The sequence below is a fragment of the Myotis nattereri genome (genome assembly GCF_964212035.1).
Source record: "Myotis nattereri genome assembly, chromosome: 8".
NCBI classification, from domain to species: Eukaryota; Metazoa; Chordata; class Mammalia; order Chiroptera; family Vespertilionidae; genus Myotis; species Myotis nattereri.
The window spans coordinates 65,828,753-65,856,349 of NC_138083.1; the positions used below are offsets into that span (position 1 = coordinate 65,828,753).

Below are 27,597 nucleotides of genomic sequence, written 5' to 3' on the forward strand. Positions count from 1 at the left end.
CCAGGCTCCTCTGCCTGTAGCTGCTCCCGTCGGGATGCCTGTGAGCGGGCGGATGAGCCTCAGCGCTTCGCCTCAGACCTGCTGCAGTGCGTGCAGCTGACTGTGCAGCCTCGCAATGTCTCCGTCACCATGTCCCAGGTCCCGGTGAGTGTGGCCACCCAGCTTGGGCCAAGGGATTGGGGCGGGAGGGGGGTGACAGGACTCCATTCACCCACACCTCCTGCCCTGGGTGCCCTAGCTGGTGCTGCAGGCCTGGAATGTGCCTGACCTCTCTGCCGGCGTCAACTGCTCCTTCGAGGACTTCACTGAGTCTGAGAGCATTCTGGAGGACGGCCGTATCCACTGCCACTCGCCATCCTCGGGGGAGGTGGCGCCCATCACTCAGGGCCAGGGTAAGTGCACCACAGCTGGGTCTGGGCGGCATTCGAAGGGGCCTCCTGCTGGGGAGGTGGACTGTTGTTGGGGACAGAGAATGGGTGTTGCATGGTGACCAAGGAGGATGGCAAGGGAAAGAGCAGATGCCAAACGGGAGCAGTATATAGTCAGGAGACAGGTGCGAAGAAGCAGGGGCCCACCTGGTATGCTCAGGTGTCCACCAGCCGGAGGGGCTGAGGTGCAGCCAGGGGCTGTGTACTTGGTGGTTGGGATGGTCCGTGGCGAGAGCATTTCCTGTTCGGGGGTTGCCCTGCATGGGTGTCCTGTGATCTGAGCATGTGCTGCCCTACAGGAGACCAGCGTGTGGTGAAGCTCTACCTGAAGTCTAAGGAGACGGGCAAGAAGTTTGCCTCCGTGGACTTTGTCTTCTACAACTGCAGTGTCCACCAGTCGTGAGTGTTCCGGGCCTTGTGCAGTAGTCAGGGTGGGAGGCGTTCTGCCGTGAGAGCAAGCCCCTGGGCAGAGGGGCCAGATAAGCCTGAGGCGGAGGCAGCAGTCAGAGCAGGTGGGTGGTGACCTGCACTGGTTCACACTTGGAGAGTCTTGCTCTTAGCCTCAGTATGAGGAATGGCCTACGGGCACCAAAGCAAAGCGGGAGCTCTGGAGGGGGACGGAGGCTGCTAGGCTGTCTAGATGGACAATGGTGTGCCATAGGACAGGCTATTTAGTACCTGCTGTTCTGGGACAGGTAGCAGTCCAGGTCCTCTAGCTCATGCTTCCCCAGATGTGGGTTGGGGGTGGAGGATGGAGAAGCTGGGGCACAGAGAACCAGGATGGAAGCTGGTGCTGGCCTGGTGCTTGTCTGCTGCCTGTCTTGGCTGTGAGTAGCAGGAAGAATGGAAGCAGCTGAGGATCTACTATTTATCTTGCCATGGGCTGGCACACTGGGCCTAGAGGGGTGCTCTCGGCCCCATCCATGATCTGGACTCCAGATTCTGGAGGATGCTTGACCTTGGAAGGGCCAACATGGGGCGTAGGGATGGTTGGGTTCAGCCTCAGCTGTGCCTGCCTTTGATGGTATGATCTGGATATTGTTATTACCAGGGTATGACCTCTGTTCTGGGCCGGCTGGTATCTTTGGGGCAGGGGGCTGCACTCCAGAGCTGGAGGGGATTGAGGGTCTCAGGAGAAGCCCAGTGGCTGGCAGGTTGGTAGGTTCTCAGAGAGCCAGTGGTATTTGCCTGGGAGTGGTAGTGAAGGGGGCCACTGAAGCTGTAGAGACGAGGTACGAGTCATAAGAAGCTGCGGGGGCAGAGCACTGAAAGGGCCCTGTCCAGGCTCTGGGGACGTGTCAGAATGAATGGGACAAGCTCTTGCCAGGCGGAGCCTTCAGGGTGGTGGATATCTCCCATAGCTCTATCCACCAAAATTAAATCTAAGTTAAGACAAGACAGAATTTAAAATGTACTTCCTTAGTTTCAGTAACACATTTCCAGTGGTAATTGTCATGTGTGTCCTAGTGAGGACAGTGCAGACTTTAGATGTGTCCGTCATCAGGAAGGCTCTGTAGGCTGGTTCTCGGGTGGACTGTTAGGTTATTGAGGGTTTGGGGAAGAGCAGTGAAGGAGGGAGGGGAGCACCAGGCAGATCAGTGGGTAAGACCAGCCGACAGGGAAGCTCTCTCTGAGCAAGTGGAGAATCAGCCAGTGCAAAGGCCCTGGGGTGGCCCTGTGATTAACCACTGGAGGAGCAGCAGGGAGGTGCTGTGGTGGGGCCCTGTATGACAACTGGTGGAGGCAGGTGATGCCTGGCCTCATTGTCCCACTCCCTCCTTGCAGCTGCCTGTCATGTGTCAATGGCTCCTTCCCCTGCCACTGGTGCAAATACCGCCACGTGTGCACACACAATGCTGCCGACTGCGCCTTCCTGGAGGGCCGCGTCAATGTGTCTGAGGTAAGGCAATCTCAGGGGAGGGGAGGTGCAGAGTTTCAGAGTTGTAACAGGACCAGGTATCGCCTGCGGGTGTGCCTGGGAGAGCACCTATGGGTAGCTGGGATGTCAACCAAGAGGTCTGTGAGGTTGGGGACATCCTTCATGGCTGTTCTGGCCTGAGGCCAGCCAATGGCATTTGTTGGTGGTCACTGAGTCTCTTGTGACCTTTAGGGGAGCTGCAGAAGCCTCAGACCAGTGGCCCCCCTGGGGCACCCTGTGGAGAGGGGTCTGACCATGCAGGATTATGCGAGCCTGGAGTGTGAGGTGTCTGGCTAGGTGGGCCCAGTGCCCTGAGTCCATGTGGACAAAGGGACATGTCAGATTGATCTACAAGGAGCTGGTCAGTTCCTTGGAGCCATCTGAGGTCCTGGGTGGTAACTGATGGTAATTAGGTCATAATTATTTGGAGCCTGGGCAAGGTACTGACTTCATGAGCAGTAGGGTCACTACTCCTGGAACCCAGGCTCTCAGGACCAGGATGGGCAGACCTGTAACCTGCCAGGCAGGGAGGGAGTGGCCAGGGGTCTCCATATCCAGCCCGCAGATGCAGAGCCGGAACTTGAAACCAAGACTCTATTCTTCACAGTGACACCGTGCCTGTTGGTGGGACAGGGCAAGAGGGTGTGGGTCCTGCCGGCCGTGGGGCACTTGGCCTGAACTTCCGTGGACAGTCCTGGGGCAGAGGAAATGCATCACGCACAGGGTCCCTGCCATGCTGTGGGCTTCTCCTCACAGAGCCTCCCCTGGTCACCCCTTACATCACCCTCTGGACCTTTGTTGAACATCATGGGACAAGATGGCAGTGTGGGGCAGGCTGAGAGCAGGCAGGGACTGAGGGCATCTGGGCGTGACAGTGTCTGAGAGTGAGAGTGAGTAGTGTGAGGACCAGGGGTATAGAGGGTGGGCAGTGAGCTTGCTGGGAGTTTGGCCTGTGTGAGGAACTGGGCCAAGGTGTCCTGGGGGTGGGCAGGGGCCCTGAGGCAGCAGGAAGCTGGTGGGGCTGATTCCAGTGGGGTTAGTGACTGTGGGGTTTAGGGGCCTCGGTGGGCTGTTGTGGGCCTCAATGGCCAGGGGAAATAGAGCAGCAAGTGCAGACCCCTCCTGAAGAATCTGCCCATGCAGGCCAAGCGGGGAGTGATTGTGGGTCCAGGGAGGATTATTGGGGGGTGGATTTATTGCACAGATAGGCCATCATAAGCTGTAGTCCCAGGTTTTATGGGTATGTTTATAAGGAGTGTAACATCCGCAGACAACCAATCCTATTGTTTGTAAGGACTTAGGCTCCCAGCCCAGGTCTCTCTTTCCCATCTCTTGTTTGGATTTGGCTCCTCTGGGGCCACCCGCACTCAGGAGCTTGCTCACTCTGTGGTGTCTTGGTTCCCTACCCCATGGGAAGGAGTCCCCAGGAACCCCACTGCTTGCCCCGTCCCTGTACTCTCACGTGTGCTCGGGTTGTTTGAGGTGGAAGCCACCAGAGCATGTTAGGGAAGGGCGTAGAGGAGGCAGCTGGTGCAGGTCCAATGCCTGGCAGGGGTCCCATGTAGAGCACCCCGAAGCAGAGTCCACACTCACTCTGAACCCAAACCTAGAAGCTAGGGCTTTCTGCTAGGAATGCTGGGCTGGCCTCTCCAGGAATGGGAGGGGTGGCGAGCATAGGACAGTCATGTGCCTTCCCTCCTGGTGGCCTCCTTACCAGGAGGGACTTGCCCTGGTCATGGTGTCCCTGAAGTGGAATGGAAGGGAAGTTTTCTGAAGTCTTACTTACTGTGTGTAGGCAGAAGAGTTCTAGGTCAGGTGACTAAAAGTCTAACTTGAGTCATATAAACAGTTGTGGCTCCTCACTCACTTTGTAGACGAGCCAGCATACAGACCCAGAGCCCCCTGAATGGGCAGAGATGGGTCCCCTTAAGGAAGAGTCCTGGTCCACATTACTCATCTTTCTCCCAGCTCAGCCTGGTCTCAGGCCACTGGTGGTGTCTGAAAGGAATGTCAGAATCCTTTTCATGGCTGAGGTGCCAAGGCCCGGCCAGAGAGACTAGCTGGGGGTCACAGGGCCTACGCTCTGAGACTGACAGTGGCGCTGGCTCCTAAGCAGCCGAGATAGTGTCCACAGAGTGGAGGTGTGAGGCGGGGGAACAGCGAGAACAGTCCTGGTGGCCAGGACGAGCCAGGGCTGCTGAGGGGTCCAGTGGGGATGACAAGGTCTAGGGAGGCAGCAGGAAGATGCCTGGGCCTGGTGGCTGGGCTGGGCTGGGCACCCCTTCACAATGCAAGGAGAGTGCTGGCATAAGTGAGGGCCCCTGAGTGCAGGGTTGGTGGTCCTTGGTACACGTCACCATCATCTGTCTCTCCCTGGTGGAGATGGGGTCACCCTGTAGACCCAGGGGAAGTAGTCAGCCCGCCTGGCTCTGCTCCCCCAGTGTCCCTTACAGGCTCCAAAACCTCTGCAGAGCCAGGCCTGGGCCCACGCTCTGCTGGGAGATACTGCAGGCCTTGGGGATTACGGCCTGTTTTCAGCATCTCTATTTAAAGCCCAGCTCAGTAGCATGCCCCTGGGTCTGTCTCCTCCTGTGGCTGCTATCAGTGTGCTGCAAGGGAGCTGGGCTGTTGCATCAGTTATTGTTGCCAAAATGCTGGCCCTGGGGGCCCCGACTGTTTTTCTGCCTGACTATTTTTACATGCTTTCTGGGCCCCTAGCAGAGCTTACAGCCCCAGCGCTCACTCTTGGCTGCTTCTGTCTCAAGGGCCTTTTCAGCTGTGGACCAGATGGGACCTCTTGGTTGCTGAATGGTGGGGTCCTAGAACATTAGACAGCACACTGAGCCCAGAGCGGGGAGGGCCTGCCCCAGGGCACAGAGTGCAGCCACATAGCCTGGCAAGTGTAGAACCCAGGCTTCCTGCCTCTGGATCAGCTGCCTGTTCCTGAGGTCCTCAGTCTTCCAGTGTATAAAGTGGGCACAGTGGTGCTTGTCCCGGAGAAGCACGGGCTCTGCACATAGATTGCAGTCTGGGCCACAATGGGGTACCTGTTTCCTGGCCCCCTCTACGCTCAACTGAAGCCTTGTCACCCCCAGGACTGCCCGCAGATCCTGCCCTCCACCCAGATCTACGTGCCAGTGGGCGTGGTGAAGCCCATTACCCTCACTGCCCGGAACCTGCCGCAGCCACAGTCGGGCCAGCGTGGGTACGAGTGCCTCTTTCACATCCCGGGAAGCCCGGCCCGTGTCAACGCTCTGCGCTTCAACAGCTCCAGCCTGCAGTGCCAGAACTCCTCGGTGAGGCTGGGGAGACGGCAGGGGCCTGGGGAACCCCTTCTGCTGGACTGGGCTGCTGGGCTTAGGATCTGCTTTCTGCTCAGGAGCAAAAGGACAGGGCACAGTCAGGTGTTCTTCGAGCTCCCAAGGTGTCTGCCATGCCCCTAAGGCAGCCTGGGTGTGCGGGTGGGGCATTGCCAAGAGCCACCCAGATGTTTGGAGGAAGCACATCTCAGAAGTGGGAATGGGCAACTTAGATGTGGGCTTTTCATGGGGTCTTGGGAACGTGGGGAGGAGGCCAGGTTGAGGGTGTGGAAACTCCCACATGCTGTCATTACCCAATGCTTCCAGAGGGCCAAGGTCAGGGATTGTGCCCAAGTACTCGGCTCCTTTTATATCTCCTGTGGCCAGACACAGAAACTGTTCATAGCAGCCCATGCATTTGCACACTAGTAGGCAGGTGTTGCCCCAGTGCCAAGAAGCAGCCACATTTGGAGCCTTGAATCTAATAGGATGACATTTTCAAAGCTTGTTATCAAGTTCAGTGGATTCAGTAACGGTGATCTCTGTAGAGCCCAAACCTTTCCTGTGGGCTGGGGGAGGGTGGTCCCGAGAGGCCTTCTTCCAGCCCTTTCTGTGACTGCTGGCAGGCCTCAGTTTCCCCATCCGTTCAGGAAGAATGTAGTCAGGAGAGCAGGGGTTTCCTGCGGTGGCCAAGGCCCTGTTGGCTCCTGAGTTCTCTGCAAGGCCTGTGTTTGGCCCCCACCCTGTAGAATCCCAGGGGAAGGGTCCCTTGCCAGTGGTGGCAGACCCTTTCCCAACCTCTCCTTTTTCCTAGCAGGTTGGGCTGGCGTCTGGGGGTCATAACAGGCTCCTGGGGGCAGGTCAGCGAGCTGGCTGGTGCTGGAGTTCCTTGTGCCCTGCTGCCTGTCCTGTCCTTTCAGCTCTCTCTCTTCCTTACTGTATCACTGACTCTGCCAGCCGCACCTTCCACTTGCATCTCTGTGGGGCTCCCTGGCCTAGACTTGTCCACCTTCTCCTTCCTCTCCGTCTAAGGCTGTCTGTCTGTCTGTCTCTCTAGTTCTCTGTTTCTTCACCATTCCTGAGCCTCTGCCACCTTGTTCCTCGCACTCCTCATCCCGTCTGTCTCTCCCCTCTCACCAGGCCCACGTTTATCTTTTCTGTAACCTTTATCTTTTCTGTAACGTTTTTAAAGGGAAAGGGAGTATCAGGAAGTGATAGGATCCAGCTAAATTCCTGCAGATACAATGACGATGGATTGCTCATTGCACAATGGGATGGAGTAGAGGGCCTCAACTGCAGACAATGGGGCACAGCAGGGAGTGCTGGGCCTGAGCTCCTGGGAGGGGCAGGGGGCTGAGCCTCACCTGACAGTGCTTTTTGCCAGCCTATGCCCGGGGTATGGGGGCACACAGCTTGTACCTCAATTCACAGAGCATCCCTGACAGGCATCCAAGGGGTCTAGCTAGGAAGTCCTGAACTCCGGGTGGGGGAAGTAGGGAGGTCATCCTGGAGGATACACCTCATATGCTGCTGGGACAGAGGTTTGCCTGGAGAGCAGGGGCCAGGGCCACTGGGAGGGAAGACCTGGAGTTAGGGGCTTGGAGGGAGAGCTGGGTGTGGCAGGAGAGGATTAGTCCCTAGGTTGGTTGGCGGCCAGGTGTTTCTGTTGGGTACCCAGCTCTGTATTGGAAACACCAGTCTGGACAGGCAAGGCCCCCAGACCCTGCCCCACCAAGCTCACTCCCAGCATCCAGCCCCAGTGGTGACCAGGAGGGGTACACAAGCCCTGACCTGCCTCCTGGGGTTTTGGCCTGACTCCGTACTGCATACTGTCCGCAGTACTCCTACGAGGGTAATGACATCAGCGACCTGCCTGTGAACCTGTCGGTGGTGTGGAATGGCAACTTCATCATTGATAACCCTCAGAACATCCAGGGTGAGCCGGGTGGGATGGCCCTGGGGGTGGGGCCGTGGGTTGGCCCCGCTGACTGTGTTTCCCCCTACAGCCCACCTCTACAAATGCCCGGCCCTGCGGGAGAGCTGTGGCCTCTGCCTCAAAGCTGACCCTCGCTTCGAGTGCGGCTGGTGCGTGGCTGAGCGCCGCTGTTCCCTGCGTCCTCACTGCCCTGCTGACTTGCCTGCTGCCTGGATGCATGCCCACCATGGCAGCAGCCGTTGCACTGACCCCAAGATCCTCAAGGTAGGTGCACCTCTTGGGCCACTGAGGGGAATGGGGTCTCTGACTGCTCAGCTGCCTCCCTGTGCAGCTCCTCATGGCCCTTGCTGGCCTCCCACCCTCTGTTTCCCCACAGCTGTCCCCAGAGACAGGCCCACGGCAGGGAGGCACCAGGCTTACAATCATGGGTGAGAACCTGGGCCTGCGCTTCGAGGACGTGCGGCTGGGAGTGCGAGTGGGCAAGGTGCTGTGCAGCCCTGTGGAGAGCGAGTACATCAGTGCCGAGCAGTGAGTGCCGCCTGGAGAGGGTGGGAGGCCCTGTTGCCCAGCTGGTTGCTGCAGCCCTCTGGTGCCCCACAGGATCGTCTGCGAGATCGGAGATGCCAGCACAGTGCGGGCCCATGACGCCCTGGTGGAGGTGTGCGTGCGGGACTGTTCCCCCCAGTTCCGGGCCCTGTCGCCCAAACGCTTCACCTTTGTGGTAAGCCCCACCCCACCCAGCCTGGAACCCTTTCTTCCCATGAGGCCTCAGGGGACTGTGAGGCCTGTCCCTGCAGGGCCTGGCTTGGCCCAAAGGCTACCTCCAGTGTGGGGCTCCTTGTCCTCGTGTGGGCTCCCCCCACCCCCTCGTGCAGCAACACCCCTGCTCCTGGTCTCCATCTCCCCTCCTCAGCTCTGGGGTCTGACTCCAGGTTCCTCTGTACACTTTGGGCCCTGCCTGTGGGCTCTGTCTGAGAGTCCATGAGCACAGGGCCTGGGCAAGGCTGGAGATGCAAGCAAGCCTCTGGGCCAAGGGGTAGGCCTTCCCTGGAGCTCCAGCAAGTTCCTTCTTCCCATAGACTCCAACCTTCTACCGCGTGAGTCCTGCCCGGGGGCCTCTTTCAGGGGGCACCTGGATTGGCATCGAGGGCAGCCACCTCAATGCAGGCAGTGATGTGGCTGTGTCTGTTGGCGGCCGGCCCTGCTCCTTCTCCTGGTAAGGGGTGTGGATGGGGTTGGGGGTGGGGTGGTAGGTATAGCCCACCTTCTCCTGGTGGTGGTTGGTTCAGATGGCTGCATGTCCCCTCCCGTTGCCTGGGAAACAAGGGGAACCTGGAGAGCCTGGCCAGGGTGATCACTATGGAAACCAGTGGTAAGAAGGTTACCATGGAGACAGGCTACCTCAGAGTGGGAAGGGCAGGTAGGCAGGGCTGGCCGGTGGGCAGGGCCTGGGCTCAAGGGACAGGCACAACCACCCTGTCCTGGGATTGAGGGATCCCTTGGGAACATTAATAAGTATTTTTTAAAAATTTTAAGAGAGAAAAAATGCTAACAAAAGCCCTGAGGCTTGAAATAGATAATTTTAGATTAGGGATGATAATGGAGCGGCCCTTTAAATATTTTCCTGTGGTAATTACCCGTTATCAGACTAATTATTGGTGTTTGCAGTCTTGCTGCACTGGCGGGCCTGGTGGTTGCGGGCCTCCCAGCTGTGCTGAAAGAGCTGAGGCGATGGGAACCCAGGTGCAGGTAGTGACTGGCTGGCTGCCCGCCCAGTGGCAGTGACCCAGTTCCCCCGCGCCAGCCAGTTCATTTTGCCTACTCACAGTCCAGGCCCAGGCTTAGCCCCAGGTTCACATCAGGGGAGGCGTGTGCATTACCCATGTAGCAAGAGTTGGCACTGAGCTTGGCACTTTGGTTCTCATGGCAACAGAAGCCACAGGCTGAGTGGAGGTAGCCACAGCAGGTGGGAAAGCCAGGGTTCCCCAGTCTCTGTCCCACCAGCCATTCCTGGGCCTCCTGGAGTTCCCTTACCACTCAGCAGCCTGCTTGTGGGGACTGCCAGCTCGGCTCTCCAGTCTGGGCATGGGCGTGGCTGGGTCACCTGGGGAATGAGTCAGGGTTGCCCCTTAGCTAGTGGGTTGGTCAGATAGGGCCTCGAATACCAAGCAGGGCAATTTGGAAGGAGAGGGCCAGAATGGGGTCCAAGATGGGCAGACAAGCACCTGACCCCTTGGAGAAAGGAGCCGTAACAGTCCTCAGGTCCTGGTGTGGCCCCGTTTTACAACTGGGTAGGTAAGGCCTGGGGAGAAACTTGCCCACATGCCTGTTTTCGATGGAACCTAGAAACTTAGCCCACCTGAAAGGTGAGCTGTAGCACCCACATCCTCACTGTCCCATGGGGCCCCTCCAGGAGGAATTCCCGGGAGATCCGGTGTCTGACACCCCCAGGGCAGAGCCCTGGCAGCGCCCCCATTGTCATCAACATCAACCGAGCTCAGCTTACCAACCCTGAGGTGAAGTACAACTATACCGAGGACCCCACCATCCTGAAGATTGACCCAGAGTGGAGCATCAACAGGTGGGGCTGCCCCAGCCTGCCCTGAGCCCCAGCCTGGCCACTGCCCTCGTCCCGTGTGATGCTATGAGGACGGAGCTCTTGCACTGGGCTCTCCTCTTCCTCTTCCTTGTGTGGTCCTGCCACCAAATTTTTCGTCGTTGAATTTCTGGTGGTTTCCTTACAGTGGTGGTACCTTGTGCAGAGCTGGGCAGGGTGTGGCCAAACCCTTCCTGTACTGCCTGGGTCTGTCTCTGTGGGTGGGAGTAGAAATAGCAAAGTTTAAGACTTTGGTCACTCCCCTGCTGTAGATGCAGCAACCTGAGTTCTGGTGCTGAAAGATTGTATCCTGCTTATGTCTTCTGGGAAGCTGGGTGGTGTGTCGGGACCCACCTGTTTGCTGGGCTGGGGCAGAGAGCTTCACCCCATGACCCCTCATCCCCTCATCTTCTAGTGGAGGGACCCTCCTAACAGTCACAGGCACCAACCTGGCCACTGTCCGAGAACCCCGCATCCGGGCCAAGTATGGAGGTGTTGAGAGGGAGAACGTGAGTCTTTGCCCCTCCCCGTATCCCTCCCCCTCCTCGTGCAACCCAAGCTACCTTGGCAGTTGCTGTACTTGGAGGCCCCAGGGAAAGAAGCTATCCCCTGGCCTCTGGGTGTGCATATGTGGCAGCAGCCCCTTGGCCCTGCCAGGGCCGGGCTCCATGTGCAGAGCAGCTGGCCCAGTGTCCTCGCACCTGTGTCCCCAGAACTGCCTGGTGTACAACGACACTACCATGGTGTGCCAGGCCCCATCGGTGGACAACCCTTCCCGCAGCCCGCCTGAGCTGGGGGAGCGGCCTGAAGAGCTGGGCTTTGTCATGGATGACGTGCGCGCCCTGCTTGTGCTCAACTCCACCTCCTTCCTCTACTTTCCCGACCCCGTGCTGGAACCACTTAGCCCCACGGGCCTCCTGGAGCTGAAGCCTGGCTCCCCACTCATCCTCAAGGTGGGCCTCACTCAGTGGGCGGGAGTGGGGGTGCAGGTGAGGCAAGGGCCAATGGGTCTCTAGCTCATCACCCTCCACCCCCAGGGCCGGAATCTCTTACCACCTGCACCTGGTAACTCAAGGCTCAACTACACGGTGCTCATCGGCTCCACGCCTTGCATCCTCACAGTGTCAGAGACGCAGCTACTCTGCGAGTCACCCAACCTCACCGGGGAGCACAAGGTCACGGTATGTCCACAGCCCGGTGATCTGTGCCTCAGCCCTGGCTCTGGTTACTGGGTCCCTCGTGTCTTTGACCCTCTGACCTAGTCCTGCCTGTGACAACCCCAACTCTGCGACTGAGCCCAGCTCCAGGCAAGCCCTAACTTGGCCCTCATCCAATCCATGTACACCTGGTGGCCTGGTACCTACCCTGGGTCCCCAGTGTCCCCATCCCCACTGAGCAGTCCAGGCCAGGGGCAGATGCTGTGGGGATCTTGAGAGTGTGGGCCCAGGAGCTGTGAGTGGGCATGTCACCTTCTGAACAGTCTGCACCCTCCCCTCCAGGTTCAGGCTGGTGGCTTCCAGTTCTCCCCGGGCATGCTGCAGATGTACTCAGACAGCCTGCTGACCCTGCCCGCCATCGTGGGTATCGGCGGGGGTGGGGGCCTCCTGCTGCTTGTCATCGTGGGGGTGCTCATTGCCTACAAGCGCAAGTCTCGTGATGCTGACCGCACCCTCAAGCGGCTGCAGCTCCAGATGGACAACCTGGAGTCCCGCGTGGCCCTCGAATGCAAGGAAGGTCTGTTGGAGCTATGAGTAGGGAAACATGGAGGGGCCGGGGGGTTCCAGGAATGTAGGGCATGCTGGGGTGCTGCTACTTCTGAGCCAGGGGCTGCCGGCCTGCCAACTCCACTCAGTTTGCAACATTCTTGATGGCCTCACTGTGCTGGGCTTGTTCCCAGTGAGGTAGGCAGGGGCCTCCCTGGGGCCTTGGGCCTTGGAGCCTTGGCTTCTGTGGGGTGCTGCTTACAATGCAGATTCTAGCTGTCTGAGCCCCATCTTGGCTGTAGAACCTTGGGCAGACACATAATCATGGGTGTCTCGGTTCCTTATCTGTAGGATGGGCGTAGTGCCAGTGCCCACTTCACTGGGGGCTGTGAGTGCCAGATGGCCCGTACAGAGCCTACAGGGCAGTGCGGCATGCATGCTCGTGCTAGCGTGGTGGCTGCATGCCTGTGGCCAAGCATCGTGCTGAGTAGGCCTTTTCTTTATCCCTCAGTACATGCAGACCCTGGCCTGGGGTGGCTTTTGTCCTTGAGGAGCCCTTTCTCAGGGAGTCAGGCTATAGTCCTCTGAGGATGGGCATGTGTATGTCTTGACCCTGGGTGTGAATGGCAGAAATCAGCTCTGACTGGCTTCTGCAAGGGAAGTGCAGAGTACGCTGGCTTCCGGAATGTAAGCCTGTCAGGAATCTCTTCGTCTTGGGGCTCCTCACTCCCTGTGGTGACAAGATGGCCATAGTGGGTGAGCTTAGCTTCCCTGCTGTGCCCAACTTCGGCCAATTCCTGATGTCATACCTGGTCACGTGCTCCCCAAGCCTGTGACTCTGAAGCCCCTGATGGAAAGTGGGTGGACCCCAAGGGCAGGTGAAGGTGGTCCAGAGAAGCGGGTGGGAGGAGGGGGGAGTTCTGGAGGCAGAGGCCACAGATGTCGGAATTGTGTGAGCAGTGGCTAGTGGGTCAGCAAGCTGGAACAGAGGGCATCCGCATGGGCTTCCTGTCTCTTCCTGATGTTTCACAGGAAGGCCAGTGTGCTCGAGGTGCCATGGCTCATCCCTGGCAGAGTTGAGGGCAGCACTGCTGGCTGGGTGGGTAGGACCTAGTACTGGCAGCGGGGAAGTGTGGGCTGGGGCCATGGACAATGGGCTGTACAGTGGTCACTTGAGGGTTAGGTTCAGCTACCATGCATGTGCCTTGGCCCATGATGGCTGGCTTCCCTGGCTGGGTATGAGATGGTGCCTCAGGGCTAGGTCCCCAGCAACAGGCCAGCCCCTACCCACTCATGGTCTCAGGCTCTGTGCATGTCTCTGAGCAACATCTAAGGAGCTGGGGGTGTTAGGAGGGGTGAACAGCAGCGCCGGTGATAATCATGTTATTGGGTGTTTGTGAGGTGCTAGGCACAACCGTAGCATTTTGCTGATATTGGCTAGTGAATGCTCACAGTTCTAGAAGGCAGACACTAGCAGTGTTCCTAAATGTGAATGAAGAAAAGGAGCTAAGTGTTAGGGTGGGCCTAAGGGCCTCGAGGTCATAATGAGCCTGTCATCAGGTTGTTAACTTGAATGGAACCAAGGTATCCCTTTGCCAAGTACCCTGCCAGTCTTGGGAGCCTCCTCACTCCCCGACAGACCTGCCTGCCACTGATGGGACATAAGCAGGTGTGCGGGGACCAGAGGGGAGTTCTGCAGGCGGGAACCTCTACTGGAGCAAGGACGGCTGCCCACTGAGGCGGGTGTGCATGAAGCCTTAATCTGCCAGCGTGTGTAGGTGCAATAGCTGGTGGGCACCCCAGGGCAGCCAGGTAGAGATAAACAGACGCCCGGCAGCCGTGCTGAAGAGATGAAGGCCCGGCTCTTAGTTAAACTTGCCAGCTGTTGCTCAGAGCCTGCCAGGCACTCCTCTGTCTCATGATCAGATAGCTCATCCCTTGGGCTGCTGCAGGGTCAATACCTCACACCTCTGGAATGTTTCCGTCAGGGCCTGCACCTGCCTGCTTTGTTTCTGAGAGAGGCAGAGTCGCCTGGAGTGGGTGGGCAGTGTAGCAGCCTGCAGGCCTGAGCTGTGCATTTGGTGGCTGTCAGGGTGGAGGGCTGGGGAGCTTGCACAGCCCCTGGGTCCTGGCACCTCTGCTGCCCACCATCTCCCTCATCTGGACATACCCCTTCTCTTTCCAGGCAGCTGAGTCCAGGGGAACCAGGGTGGGTGGTTGGTGCTCTCTCAGGTGGCAAAAGAGCTGACACCCATTGTTACTCCACCCCCACATGCCAGTGTGCAGTATGAGGGGTGAACGCCTGACTTGGGCCCAGGCATTCCCTGGTATTGCTGCATGTTGGGAGCTCCATGTACCTGGGCCTTGTCCAGTACCTTCTCTGCTCTCATCTTGGCTAATCCTGTGATGACTCAGAGAAACGAAGGGATTTTGTCCCTGTGTTAGGACCAGGGAAACTGAGGCATAGGCAGGTGCAGTACTTTCCTAAGGTCACCCAACCAGTGAGCGGCAGAGCCAGCGTCTAAGCCTGGCCCTGAGTGGGGGTCGGGGAGCCGGGAGGCCAGTGGGGCACCTGCCTTGATTCCTGGTCTGGCCATAGCCTTTGCAGAGCTGCAGACGGACATCCACGAGCTGACCAATGACCTGGATGGTGCTGGCATCCCCTTCCTCGACTACAGGACGTACGCCATGCGGGTGCTCTTCCCCGGGATTGAGGACCACCCAGTGCTCAAGGAGATGGAGGTGGGCTGCTGGCCGGGGCTCATCCCGCATCCACCCGAGGGGCTCCTGGGGGGCTGGGGGGCAGCTGGAGGGTCCTGATGGATGGCTTGAGGCTGTAGGAGAGGAGCGGGGAAGCAAGGAGGAAGGTCAGGAAGGGGTCTGGGGTGGGAGAGTCACAATCCAGCAAACCATCCCAGTGACTGGGCTCCTTGGGGCCGCCTTGCTTTTGTGGAGCCCTCTAGTCCGTCTCATACACCCTCCAGCTCACCTGGTCTGCCTCCTGGGTGGTTCCGAATGCCAAGCTTCACTGGGCAGGAGCCCAGCCAATGTATGCTGGGAGGTGTGAGTGCCCAGCTGAAATTCTTGTGGCTTTTGGGGCAGGAACGCGTGACCAAGGAAGCATGAAGGCCGTCAGAGCTGGGCTTTTCTCTGAAGATGTTGTCAGAGTCCTGGCTGTTGGCACAACACATCTTTAGGGGCCTCTCAGGCAGGCCAGGAGCCCAGTTCCTAGCTGGGAATAGCCAGGGCTCTGCAGATCAGCTCTGTCATGTTCTCTAGCCAAGGGCATCCCTTCTCTGCACACCTTGCATGTTGGGGGCCTGCTCACCTGTGCGGTTCCATTGGTGGGATGTTTCCTCTTAGACTGAACCTGAAAGATTTCCTGTCACTCTGGCTTGGGCCCAGGCATTCCCTGGGATTGCTGCATGTTGGGAGCTCCATGTCCTCTGTCAGGTTTCTCTTCTGATGTTGCTATCTGCTGTGCTGGTCCAGCTGCTTTCATAGCTGTGACTGTGTGTTCTTCTTGGGACCTGCCATCTGTCTGACTGAGCTGGGAGCCAGGTGTCCCTGGTGGCCTCTGCCTGACAAGCCTTGGTACAGATAAGAGAACCAGCCATGCCTGCATCCCACCTCTTTTCCCACCTCCATGCCATGTGGCCCCAATAAGCCTCTTCCCCCACTGGACTTCAGGCATCTTCCATGAAGTGGGGAGGGTGGTTTCTGGGTTGATGGTTGTGGCAAGAGCAGAGTGAGTGCCCAGCAGATGGGGTGTTGGGTTGTTCTCCTTCCAAACTGCTAGATGGTGGCAGAAACAGGCCCTCATTCTACACCCCTCACTGACACTGGTATGCCTGGGTCTCTGTCTGGAGTGGGTATCTCAGGCAACTGCCAGGCTACATCCATTCTGTTGAGACCTGGACACCTGTCAGGATGTCACCTGCCTCTGAGGCCTGCTCTGTGGCCTTGCCCTGCCCTCTGGCCCTGCCCTGCCCAGAAGGCCTCTTCCCTGCCCCTCCCCTCCATGACAGTACTGGGTACCCTGCTGTGGGTCTCAGCAAGCTCCTGTCCTCCCAGGTACAGGCCAATGTGGAGAAATCACTGACGCTCTTTGGGCAGCTGCTGACCAAGAAGCACTTCCTGCTGACCTTTATCCGCACGCTGGAGGCCCAGCGCAGCTTCTCCATGCGCGACCGTGGGAACGTGGCCTCGCTCATCATGACGGCTCTGCAGGGCGAGATGGAGTATGCCACGGGCGTGCTCAAGCAGCTGCTGTCCGACCTCATTGAGAAGAACCTCGAGAGCAAGAACCACCCCAAGCTGCTGCTGCGGCGGTGAGCCCACACCTCCACCTGCAGACCCCGAGGCCTGCGGGTGCTCGGCTGGGGCGTTACTGTCGCGGCTCTGGGGGGGCTCTGGCTTCCCTGGCCAGATACTGGTCGTGGTGACCTGGTGTGTTGGGCATGGAGCTCCACTCCGGGGCCATCAGTGTCAGGCCTGAGTCATGCTCAGAGGCCTTCTCTGGGGCCGAGGGCTGGGGTCTCCACCACAGCTCCCCAGCCCATGAGTGCCTTCAGTGCTGTAGGAAGGGGTGATGGTGGGGTGGGCATATTGTGTGGGCCTGGCAGCGGAAGTTATGTCACCCTGCCTCTGTCTCTCTCCAGGACCGAGTCAGTAGCAGAGAAGATGCTGACCAACTGGTTCACCTTCCTTTTGTACAAATTCCTCAAGGTAGGTGGGCCGGGGCGGAGAGAACGACAAGAGGATGCTGGGGACAGATGTATGGGTGTGAGGAAAAAAGGAGGCCAGAGATGCACAGTCTCAGCCCAGAGTGGCTCAGAGTGGACTCCCGCAGGACATGCACCCATTGGCCCCTCTCCTGTCTCCATGAGGCTGTCCAGGCCTCACGCAGCCACCAAGGCAGGAGTGGACACCCCAGCTCTGAGGCAAGCTGTCTTGGGCCTCACAGATAGTGTGCGGCTGAGCTGGAGTTTGAATACAGGCCCAGGTCTCTGCACTGTACCCATGGCTTGGAGCTAAAGATGAGGGGGGACAACCTGGCAGGGGAGTCCATGTGTCCAGCACCCAGCGCTGGGCCAGCCTGGGGAGACACCTGGGGCCTCCTGATGGCTCTCGTTGTGGGGAGAGGCTGCACAAACAAGCCCCGGTTCAGGCTTGGGAGCGTCCTGAGGACCCAAGGCCGTCCTCAGAAGGGGTGGAGGCAGAGGGTACAGACTGCAGCCCCGGGCCAGACGTGGGTCCAGGTGGATCTGGTGTGGCTGCATGTAGAGAGAGGGAGATCGCTCAGACCCAGGTATCTGGTTTCCCTTAAAATCTGAAGGCTTGGCAGAGACTCACAAGGTGGGGACAGTGGGCCCCAGGCCAAGCCTGGGGTGTATGTTCATAATTGTTCCGCTCATTTCTCTGACCTCTGTGCCCAGGTGTATGTTCATACGTGTTCCGCTCATTTCTCTGGCCTCTGTGCCCAGGTGTATGTTCATACGTGTTCCGCTCATTTCTCTGACCTCTGTGCCCAGGTGTATGTTCATACGTGTTCCGCTCATTTCTCTGACCTCTGTGCCCAGGTGTGTGTTCATACGTGTTCCGCTCATTTCTCTGACCTCTGTGCCCAGGTGTGTGTTCATACGTGTTCCGCTCAGTTCTCTGACCTCTGTGCCCAGGTGTGTGTTCATACGTGTTCCGCTCATTTCTCTGACCTCTGTGCCCAGGTGTATGTTCATACGTGTTCCGCTCATTTCTCTGACCTCTGTGCCCAGGTGTATGTTCATACGTGTTCCGCTCATTTCTCTGACCTCTGTGCCCAGGTGTATGTTCATACGTGTTCCGCTCATTTCTCTGACCTCTGTGCCCAGGTGTATGTTCATACGTGTTCCGCTCATTTCTCTGACCTCTGTGCCCAGGTGTGTGTTCATACGTGTTCCGCTCATTTCTCTGGCCTCTGTGCCCAGGTGTGTGTTCATACGTGTTCCGCTCATTTCTCTGACCTCTGTGCCCAGGTGTATGTTCATACGTGTTCCGCTCATTTCTCTGACCTCTGTGCCCAGGTGTATGTTCATACGTGTTCCGCTCATTTCTCTGACCTCTGTGCCCAGGTGTGTGTTCATACGTGTTCCGCTCATTTCTCTGACCTCTGTGCCCAGGTGTATGTTCATACGTGTTCCGCTCATTTCTCTGACCTCTGTGCCCAGGTGTATGTTCATACGTGTTCCGCTCATTTCTCTGGCCTCTGTAGACATTCTGCAGATGGCCAGCATGATGGGCAGTGGAGCCTAGTGGCCTGAATATCCACGTGGTTGTTTCTTAGCCATGGACCTCCGTTTCCTGTGTCCTTACTGAATAAGGGACACCCAAGGGGGCCTTCAGCCCTTCACTCAGAATGCTGTTGGGCCCAGGCCCTGGTGGCTTAGAGGTGCCCAGAGCAGAGTCCTGCCTGGCTGGGGAGAGGGTAAATGGAAATCGGGACACATGAAAAGGGGGCAGATGTCAAGGGGTGGGTGAGGTTTGAGGAAGGAAGGGAAGGAGTTGCTTAGCAAGGCAGGGGGAGCGACAGCTCTGAGGTGGGGGTGAGGTATACTGTGTGGACAGGGAGACAGGCTGTGCAGGGCTCATCTGGGAAAATCCAGGCCTGTGGAGAGTGTCCAGGAAATGCTGGGGTTCTTGTTATGCTAAGCTGGGAGCCTCAGGAAAAGTTGTGCATTTCCTGTAAAATTCTGCGAGACGGTGATGTATTTACACGCTCATTGAATTGCACTCTGGAAGCCAAGAGAAGCAGGTTTAGAGGACACGAGCCACTGGGTCTGAGCTGCCTTAGCTTCATCGACCCGTCTGCTCCTGAGGCTCCTCAGGCGGAGAAAGGGGCCCAGCTTGACAAATCCAGTCCGAGGCCTGGATTGGGTGTGTGCTGTGGGATGCCAGGTGGAGGGTCAGGCTGCAGGAAGTAGGCAAGTGGGGCCGGCACAGGAGGTTGAAGGCAGAGCGGTTGAGTGGGTGCTGCTATCAGGAAGCCGTGCTGTGGGCTCGAGGGTGGGGGCTCCTTCATGGAGGGTCGGGTCAGGTATGGATAGGGGAGAGGAGGCCAGGGCTGGCCAAGGGAGTGGGAAGGCAGTGTTGGGAGCACAGGCCAAGCTGACTGGCCCACCCTTATGGGGTTCCATTGAAGAAGCTGAGCAGGGTGTGCTTCGATCTGCTCAGAGCACCCCCCTACTCCCAAATCATGTTTGCCCCCTCACGATACGGATGTGTGCGGTGCTGGGCAGGAGGAACTGGCCCAGAGCCATTTGGTTCTGCTGGAGGGATACCCAGCACTGGCTCAGGCTCTCCCTGTCTGCATTAGCTGGCCACTGTGCCACAACTGTTTTGGTTTTTTCAATGTATACGGTCACTCCTCTGTGTCTGCAGGTCCTATATCCATGGATTCAACCAACCACAGATCAAAAATATTCAGGAAAAAAGATGTTACATTGTTACTGACGTGTTACTATGTAGTTAGGCCTATGATGGTTGTATCTACACTGGATTAGGTACAGACTTTTCTTGTCGTTATTCCCTAAACAATACAGTATAAAACTATTTCCACAGCATTTACATTGTGTTAGGTATTATAAGTAATCTGGAGGTTATTTAAAGTAAATGGGAGGATGTCTGTAGATTATATGCAGATATTATGCCACTTTATATAAGGGACTTGAGCATCTGCGGAGTTTGCTATGGGGGAGGTCCTGGAACCAGTTACCGGGAGTACTGAGGGATGAGTGCACTGTATTTTTTTTTTTTTTTTTGGTTTTAGTAAGAAATAATTGACATATATCACTGTATAAGTTTAAGGTATGCAACATAAGGGTTTGATTTACATATATTGGGAAATGATTATCACAAAGGTAAGGTTAGTTAACATCTCCATTTCATATAAATAAATAAAAAATTCTCGTGATAACAGCTTTTTTCTCCATTGGCCCATACTTTGACTTGGTACACTTTTTAGAACAATTTTAGTTTCACAGCAAAATCAAGCAGAAATGACAGATTTCCCATGTATCACGTGCCCTCTTACAGCCTCCCCATTATTACATCCTCCACCAGAGTGGTGCATTGGTCACAATCGATGAACCTGAGTTAAAATAACATCCCCCAAAGGCCATAGTTCACGTGAGGGTTCACGCTGGGTGCGACACGATTGGTTTTGGACAAATGGCAGTGACCTGCACCCACCATTACAGTATTAGTAATTTCACTGCCGAGATGCCTGAGCGCCACCTCTTCACCTGGCACCCACTGATGCGTCTCTGTCTCCACAGTTTTGCCTTTGCCAGTGCGTCCTGTAGTTGGAAGCATACAGTGTGTAGCCTTTTCAGACTCCTCTTTCATGTAGTAATATGCACTTGAGGTTCCTCCATGTCTTCCCATGGCTTGAAAGTTCATTTCTTTTTAGTGTGCCATAAATTGTTTTTAAACACCCCAAATCCCTGTCTTTCTTTACTGTTTTTAAGAAACAAACAAAAATTGAGCCGAAACCGGTTTGGCTCAGTGGATAGAGCATCGGCTTGCGGACTGAGGGGTCCCAGGTTCGATTCTGGTCGAGGGCATGTGCCTGGGTTGCGGGCACATCCCCCAATGGGAGATGTGCAGGAGGCAGCTGATCGATGTTCCTCTCTCATCGATGTTTCTGACTCTCTATCTCTCTCCCTTTCTCTCTGTGATTTGAACTAGAAAAGTAACCCATGTTCACTTTAGCATACCTAGACAGCACAGAGTGAGTGTAAAGGGCTGAGCCTTTCCCCCTCCCTCTCCCGTTCTGGGGATGCGTGTCCTCCCATGCTGGGTCCTGAACTGGGAAGCAAATATCTATAAATGGCGTCTAGTAAGAAGAAACCCTGGTGTTGTACCTTTTCTTCCCTACAGGTCCTTTCCATTTTAGGACCATACACTTTGCACTGCACTGTGCTCCCCCTCCTCGGGCAGAGGCGTGATGGCCGCCTCTGCCGGTGGTTTTCCTTCTTTTTTTTAATATATTTTATTGATTCTTTACAGAGAGGAAGGGAGAGGGATAGAGAGTTAGAAACATCGATGAGAGAGGAACATCGATCAGCTGCCTCCTGCACACTCCCCACTGGGGATATGCCCGCAATCAAGGTACATGCCCTTGACTGGAATCGAACCCAGGACCCTTCAGTCCGCAGGCCAACGCTCTATCCACTGAGCCAAACTGGTCAGGGCCGGTTTTCCTTCTTGTTAACAGTTGCATAATGTTCCCAGTGTGAGTGCTGCGCTGCCGGAGGTGGTAGGAGAGCTTGCATTTTTCCTCTCCGTGCCCTGCACTGTGGCCAGCATGCTGATCAGTGATCTTTGCGTGTTCATGCTGAAGTGGATATCCAGAACGATGATTGTAGTTGATCAGGCATGTTCATTTTTTATTGGAATATATGCTGCCAAGTTGTCCTGCAAAAAAGGGTTGCACCGATTCAGTGTTTGAGAATCTTACCCAGGCCTTGGATAACACCTACTTCATCAGCTTTCTTTTTTCATATTTGCCAGCTTGTTGCTTTAATTACTGTTTCTCTAATAACTTGGGCATCCTTTTTTGATTGGCCACTTTTATTTCTTTAATGTCTTTTTTTTATCCTTAATAGCTTTTTTAGAGTTATTTCTTCCAGTATTTTATGCAGGTTTTTTTTTAATACAAAGTTTCCATTTTATATAACTCCTGTATTGTTCATAGAATTGATTTTTATTTGTGTACTCTGTGAGGTAGGCTCCCACTTGATTCCCCCTCCCCCCTCCGAAGTGGAGAAACACTTGTCCTAACATCATTTATAGAATAGACTATATTTGTATTATCTTTGTACTTGAAAATTCATTGGTAGTTTCTGCATGTTCAGAGCTGGGGCTGGGAGGCATTTGAGGACATCCTTTTCCCTCACTTTATAGGAAACTGAGGCCCAAGGAGGGTAGGACTAGATGAGGCCTTGGGTTCTGGGCCTTCTTGTCTCCTGGCCTTAGATCTTCCGTTCCTACTTTGCCCCATCTGGGCAGGTTTTGCAAGAGCGGTTAGAGCCAGCACTGGGGAGCCTGCTGGCTGGGCCGGGAATAGATAGCCGGCTTGGCCTGCGCCCTCTGAGGATACTTGGCGTTTGAGGACTAGGCACTTTGGAGGTGGATGGATCTGGGTTAGAATCCTGGCTTCCCTTATTCACTGTGTGACCCTGGGCCAATAACCTCTTCCTTCTGACTTTTAGAAATGCCCCTTTCTCCTCTGCGTGGTGCAAGCAGGGGAGGAGCCTTGGGCGGGTGCTTGGTCTGTCCCCCAGCCACTCCCTTCGGATGGGGTTTGCAGGAAGAGGCAGCTATTAATGGCATCCTAATCTGCACCCATTCTTGCCTTCTTCCCAGCTGACTTAATGAAGTCAAATTTGCAAATGAAACATAATTTAGAGGTAGGCATGTCGGAGAGTCTGGGGCTGTTTCTTTAATTATTGCAGATGCTAACAAGGTGCCCAGAGCATCTGGTATGGGGCAGAGCTGCTGCTTGTGTGACGGAGGGGGTGGAGTGTCCAGGATGCTGCCTTCTTGGAGCACACTTCTGAACTCCACCCATCGGGGGCCAAGGCAATGCTGGAGCCTGTGCCCACACTCGGGCCTTACCTGTGCAAGGGGCACAGGAAGTCAGGTCCCTTGAGGCGTGGCTCTTGCAGTCAGGGCCAGCCCGGGGCAGACAGGACGGGTGAGCTCTGATGTTGGCTTTCTTCCCTTTGCTGTAAGGACATGAGCCTCTTCCTTCGACAACTCTTTTCACTCATGGCATCTGTTGTCCAGCAGTGCCTAGAGCCCAGGCATACACAGGCTCCGTGCTAGGTGTTAGGATGGAATGTGGGTGAGCCGGCTGTGCTCTGGCCCTCAGGCAGCTTCCACTCCAGCTGGGAGAGGGCCTCACAGAGCAACAGCAGCCGGGGGTTGTAGCAGGGCCCTGATGGTGATGAGGGCCAGCAGCTTTGGCCTGGTGGTCAGCGGGAGCTGTTCTGAGAAGGCAGATTGGGTGGAGTCCAGAAGGGCCAGTAAAGACCTGAGGAGAGATGGCTGGCTGCAGGGACAGCAGTGCTCAGGCCCTGAGGTGGGACGCTAGGTGGTTGGAAGAGTAGGAGATAGCTTTCGTGGCTGTGATGTGGTAGCTGGGGGGCAATGGTCAGGGTGGGAGCAGAGCAGACCCTCACAGAATACCCAGAGGCTGCCCCACAGCACCGTGGTTCTGGACTTCTGTGCCCCTCAGTGCTGGTAAAATGCCCTGTGTCGGTGCATCCGCACCTCGCAAGTAACGGAGTGGGGTAGCCCTCTACCTGCAGTGGCAGGGTCCCAGCCAGGAGGGCCCCTGACAGCCAACAAATCAAGGTCATACCAAGTTCTCTATGGCACACGGTTGCCCATGTCGTGGTCCATGGGGGGCCAGAGTACAGTGTTGGCACCTCAGGCTCCAGCAAGTGGGGTGCTAGGGCATTGGCTAGGGATTGGGGCAGTGGACCCACTGAGGCCCGAGCTGGGGGGACTCAGGGCTTTAGTCTTCCTTGGCATGAAGCCCACGTGGCCACATCGCGTTTTCTGCTGTACTCGTGACGCTCTTTGCTAAGGTCGCGTTGGGGTTTTCACGTCAACATTCATAGGGGCAGCGGGTCTGTTTAACTTACTCTCTTGCACAGTCTTTGTTGGGCTCTGGAACCAGGGTTCTATGTGCCTTCTTAGAAGAATTTGAAAACGTTGCTGATTTCTCCAGAGGCACCGGACTGGTGGGGGCGGGTGGGCAGGGCTGGAAGCCCCTGGGGTCCTGGCTGCAGCCTGACTGCCCACTCACCTGCTGCCACAGGAGTGCGCAGGGGAGCCTCTGTTCATGCTCTACTGCGCCATCAAGCAGCAGATGGAGAAGGGCCCCATCGATGCCATCACGGGTGAGGCACGCTACTCCCTGAGTGAGGACAAGCTGATCCGGCAGCAGATCGACTACAAGATGCTGGTGAGCGCAGGCCCAGCATCCTGCCCTGCCCCCCACCCATGCTCTCCCACAGGCCTACTCCCTGAGAGGTGAGTGCTGATGCTGCCCCCCTTCTTGCCCCAGACCCTGAACTGTGTGAACCCTGAGAACGAGAACGCACCTGAGGTGCCAGTGAAGGGACTAAACTGCGACACAGTGACGCAGGTCAAGGAGAAGCTGCTGGACGCTGTGTACAAGGGTGTGCCTTACTCCCAGCGGCCCAAGACTGGGGACATGGACCTGGGTGAGTGAGGGAGGGGCTCCATGCTATTTGGCAGTGTGGCCGTGCTGAGGTTCTGAGCAATGGGCCTGCCAAGGTGGCGCCTCCCAAGGTGTGCAATGAGTTGGGTTTAGGGGCTGGAGAAGTTCAAGCAGGGCCTCTTGTTCCAGGCCAGGCACTGGCTGCTGGTGGAGGGTGCTAGAGGCTGTGGAGGGGTGTGCGGGCTTGAGGGAATGGATGTAATTCCAACAGCTCTGGATGTGGGCAGGGCAGGGTGGAGGCAGGTGGGGGTTGAGGATGGAATCAGGGAGTACACTGAGAGGGCCACCCTGTCCAGGTGAGAGTCAGGGACTGGGATTCCCACTTACTGGAGGAGGACGGTGGGCCATCAGAGTTGGGGCAGAGAGTGGCACTGTGGCTCATGAGCTGGGCATGTAGGGGTACCCACAGAGCTGAGAGGGGTGGCAGAGGAGGAGCAGCAGGCCTGGGACTAGGGAGTCCCACCATAGATGTGGCTGGAGAGGTGGGGGCACCACCGTGGAGGCCTTCAGTGCCAGGCTGAGGGGTTGGGAGAGCTTCCTAGAGCTCGAAGGCCGGTGTTATGTGGGGGTCGGCTGCCTGGGGCAGGACAGCTGCCGCTGGGGCACATGCTTCCTGCTCTGAGCCAGGCTGCGAGCTGCTGGGAGGGAGGAGGCTCTGCACTAAGTGCCGCTGGGGCTGAGAGGGAGACCGAGGAAAGGGGGAGATGAGGCACCTGCCGCGGCCCCACCTCCGCCGTTTCCTCTCCGCAGAGTGGCGCCAGGGCCGCATGGCGCGGATCATCCTGCAGGATGAGGATGTCACCACCAAGATTGACAACGACTGGAAGAGGCTGAATACTCTGGCTCATTATCAGGTGACCCTGCACCTCCCACCCTCGGGCCATGGCAGCCTCTCCTCAAGCTCCAAGGCAGTGCAGAAGCTAGTGTCCAGCCCCCAGTGGTGTATAGGCGGCAGATGTTGGCAAAAAGAGGGGCATGGGTCACATGTATTACCTTCCCAGTCCCACTGGGCTCATCTGGAGGTTACCAAAGGCTAGCCTGGGTTTGCTCTCTCCCTGCTATGATCAGTCTCTCTTCACGTGGCCCTTGGCCACTCACCCATCTGAGGGGCATCCACTGCCTCCTGTGCTCTGGGACTGGGCATGGCCTCTGATCCAGCTCAGAGGAGCCCCTTTGCGGTGGGAAAGGGCAGGGTGTGGGTGCTGGGTGCAGTGGGCCTGCTACCTGACTGGGGCTCAGAGTGGTGAGGTTACTGGCCTCCAGCACAGCACTGGGAAGGACTGGAGGTGTCACCACAGCTCCCAGCGGTGGGTCATGAGTCTCCCGGCCCTCTGCCCACAGGTGACGGATGGGTCCTCGGTGGCTCTGGTGCCCAAACAGACATCAGCCTACAACATCTCCAACTCGTCCACCTTCACTAAGTCCCTGAGCAGATATGGTGAGAGGTCGGGTGGGGCAGCGGGCAGGGCTCACTGGCCTGGAGAGCACGCCTCCCCTGGGCCCTTCTGCTGCAGGGCCATGCCGAGGTCAGAAGGGGCACATCATAGGCCATCACTTGGACACAGCCTTTCCCTCAGTTTGGAGGCTTCACCTTTCCCCTGTAGCACACACCCATACACAACATGTCATCCTCTGTCCCTCACAACCCAGGGAGCGGGGGCTGAGGACCCTAGTTTTCAGAAGTGGAAACTGAGGCTCAGACAGAGGAGCTTCTGGTCCGAGGCTGCCCAGCCAGGGCCAGGGCAGGGTGTGGGTGCTGGAGGCAGTGGGCCTGCCAGCTGACTGTGTGGTGCCTGCAGAGAGCATGCTACGCACAGCCAGCAGCCCCGACAGCCTGCGCTCACGCACACCCATGATCACACCTGACCTGGAGAGCGGCACCAAGCTGTGGCACCTGGTCAAGAACCACGACCACCTGGACCAGCGGGAGGGTGACCGTGGCAGCAAGATGGTCTCAGAGATCTACCTGACGCGGTTGCTGGCCACCAAGGTAGGCCTGGATGGGCAGGCGGTGGGGACGGCGCAGCACAGCCAGCTGCCCAGGTCACCAAGGAGCTGAGGGGCTGCCGGTGGTGCCCTGGAGCTCTGTCCCTTTCCTGCCTGCAGGGTACGCTGCAGAAGTTTGTGGATGACCTGTTTGAGACTATCTTTAGCACGGCACACCGGGGCTCGGCCCTGCCACTGGCCATCAAGTATATGTTCGACTTCCTGGATGAGCAGGCTGATCAGCACCAGATACACGACTCAGATGTGCGCCACACCTGGAAGAGCAACTGGTACCTTTGGAGTGGGATTGGCAGTTGGGCAGGTGGGGCACAGCCAGGGAGGCGGGGGCTGAGCAGCTGCGAGAGGCCTGTCCTCTGGGTGCCCTGTTCTGATGGGTGAGGGGAAAGGCTGGCCTGGGTTTGCTCTCTCCCTGCTATGGTCAGACCCTCTTCATGTGGGCCTTCCTGATTCACCCATCTGAGGGCCTTCCACTGCCCTCCGAGCTCTGGGCCTGGGCATGGCCTCTGCTTCAGCTCGGAGGAGCCCCTTTGCTGTGGGACCTGCATGTATGCACACATGGCTCTGTGCAGGGGTGAGTGTGGGCTTTGTGTGAGAAATGAAGTTGATGGACCAGGCCTGTGCCAGCCATTGGCAGTGATGAGGACAGCAGTGGTAGTGACAGCAAACACTTTGGGACTCTCACCCCTTCAGGTAGTCAGCACTCCACCCCCAGCACCCACTTCTCAGTCTGGCTTTTGTCTTCCTGAGCCTGAGCATGTGCCCTGCAGCATCTGGCCCATCTCCGAGAAGCTCCTGGGCCTCTGGCCTCTTCCCCTCTGATCCCTGGTAGCCTTTCCCCTTGCAGCACTCTGGTCTCCACATGCTGCCACTTCCCAAGCCTGGATGCAGCCCTGGGCCTCGGGCTTGGCCTGTGCTGCCCATGGGCCTTGGAGGGGCTCCATGGGGCACCAAGGAAGGAGCATCGTCTGGTTTGCACCATCCAGGAGAATTCTCTGCAATGACAGAATGTTCTAGATCCAGAGTGGTAGCTGTCGGACCCGTGTGGCTACTGAGCATTGACATGTGACTTCTGCAGCTGAGTTTCTGAATTTTTAACTTTGTTTATTTCAATTTAAACAGCCACAAGTAGCCCAGGTGATAGCTGTTTTAGGGGTGGCATTTTGGGCACAGAGGTCAAATGTCTGTGGGATGTGTCCCCTGGAGCCCCTCCGGGGCAGAAGCAGGCTTGTGATCGTGTGTGAATGCATGTGTAAGCCTGTGACCATGTGGAGGGCTGTCCTCCTGGAGTGCTGGTGGCAGGAGACAGCTCTCACCTCCTGAGAATCCTCGCCCCTCTCTAGGCCTCAATTTCCCCATCTGCATGGAAATCCATGGTCACTGAGAGTCAGAGCCAGGTCTGCTGGGAGGGGTACTGACCA

At 57.0% G+C, this 27,597-nt stretch overlaps 1 protein-coding gene across 1 annotated transcript in view; it reads left to right on the forward strand.

Annotated features, from left to right (window-relative positions):
- PLXNA1 (plexin A1) overlaps window positions 1–27,597 on the forward strand; it is a 48,461-nt gene that overhangs the window by 15,305 nt on the left and 5,559 nt on the right. The window contains exons 5-28 of the mRNA XM_081097139.1: window positions 21–144; window positions 239–392; window positions 728–827; window positions 2,214–2,328; window positions 5,442–5,642; window positions 7,485–7,581; window positions 7,652–7,845; window positions 7,958–8,109; window positions 8,182–8,302; window positions 8,661–8,797; window positions 9,995–10,162; window positions 10,593–10,686; window positions 10,891–11,130; window positions 11,215–11,358; window positions 11,677–11,911; window positions 14,480–14,622; window positions 15,955–16,211; window positions 16,542–16,608; window positions 23,747–23,893; window positions 23,996–24,155; window positions 24,923–25,026; window positions 25,514–25,610; window positions 25,972–26,162; window positions 26,279–26,448. Of these exons, the coding sequence (XP_080953265.1) occupies window positions 21–144; window positions 239–392; window positions 728–827; window positions 2,214–2,328; window positions 5,442–5,642; window positions 7,485–7,581; window positions 7,652–7,845; window positions 7,958–8,109; window positions 8,182–8,302; window positions 8,661–8,797; window positions 9,995–10,162; window positions 10,593–10,686; window positions 10,891–11,130; window positions 11,215–11,358; window positions 11,677–11,911; window positions 14,480–14,622; window positions 15,955–16,211; window positions 16,542–16,608; window positions 23,747–23,893; window positions 23,996–24,155; window positions 24,923–25,026; window positions 25,514–25,610; window positions 25,972–26,162; window positions 26,279–26,448 (3,612 nt within the window). The remainder of the gene's footprint in view (window positions 1–20; window positions 145–238; window positions 393–727; window positions 828–2,213; window positions 2,329–5,441; window positions 5,643–7,484; window positions 7,582–7,651; window positions 7,846–7,957; window positions 8,110–8,181; window positions 8,303–8,660; window positions 8,798–9,994; window positions 10,163–10,592; window positions 10,687–10,890; window positions 11,131–11,214; window positions 11,359–11,676; window positions 11,912–14,479; window positions 14,623–15,954; window positions 16,212–16,541; window positions 16,609–23,746; window positions 23,894–23,995; window positions 24,156–24,922; window positions 25,027–25,513; window positions 25,611–25,971; window positions 26,163–26,278; window positions 26,449–27,597) is intronic.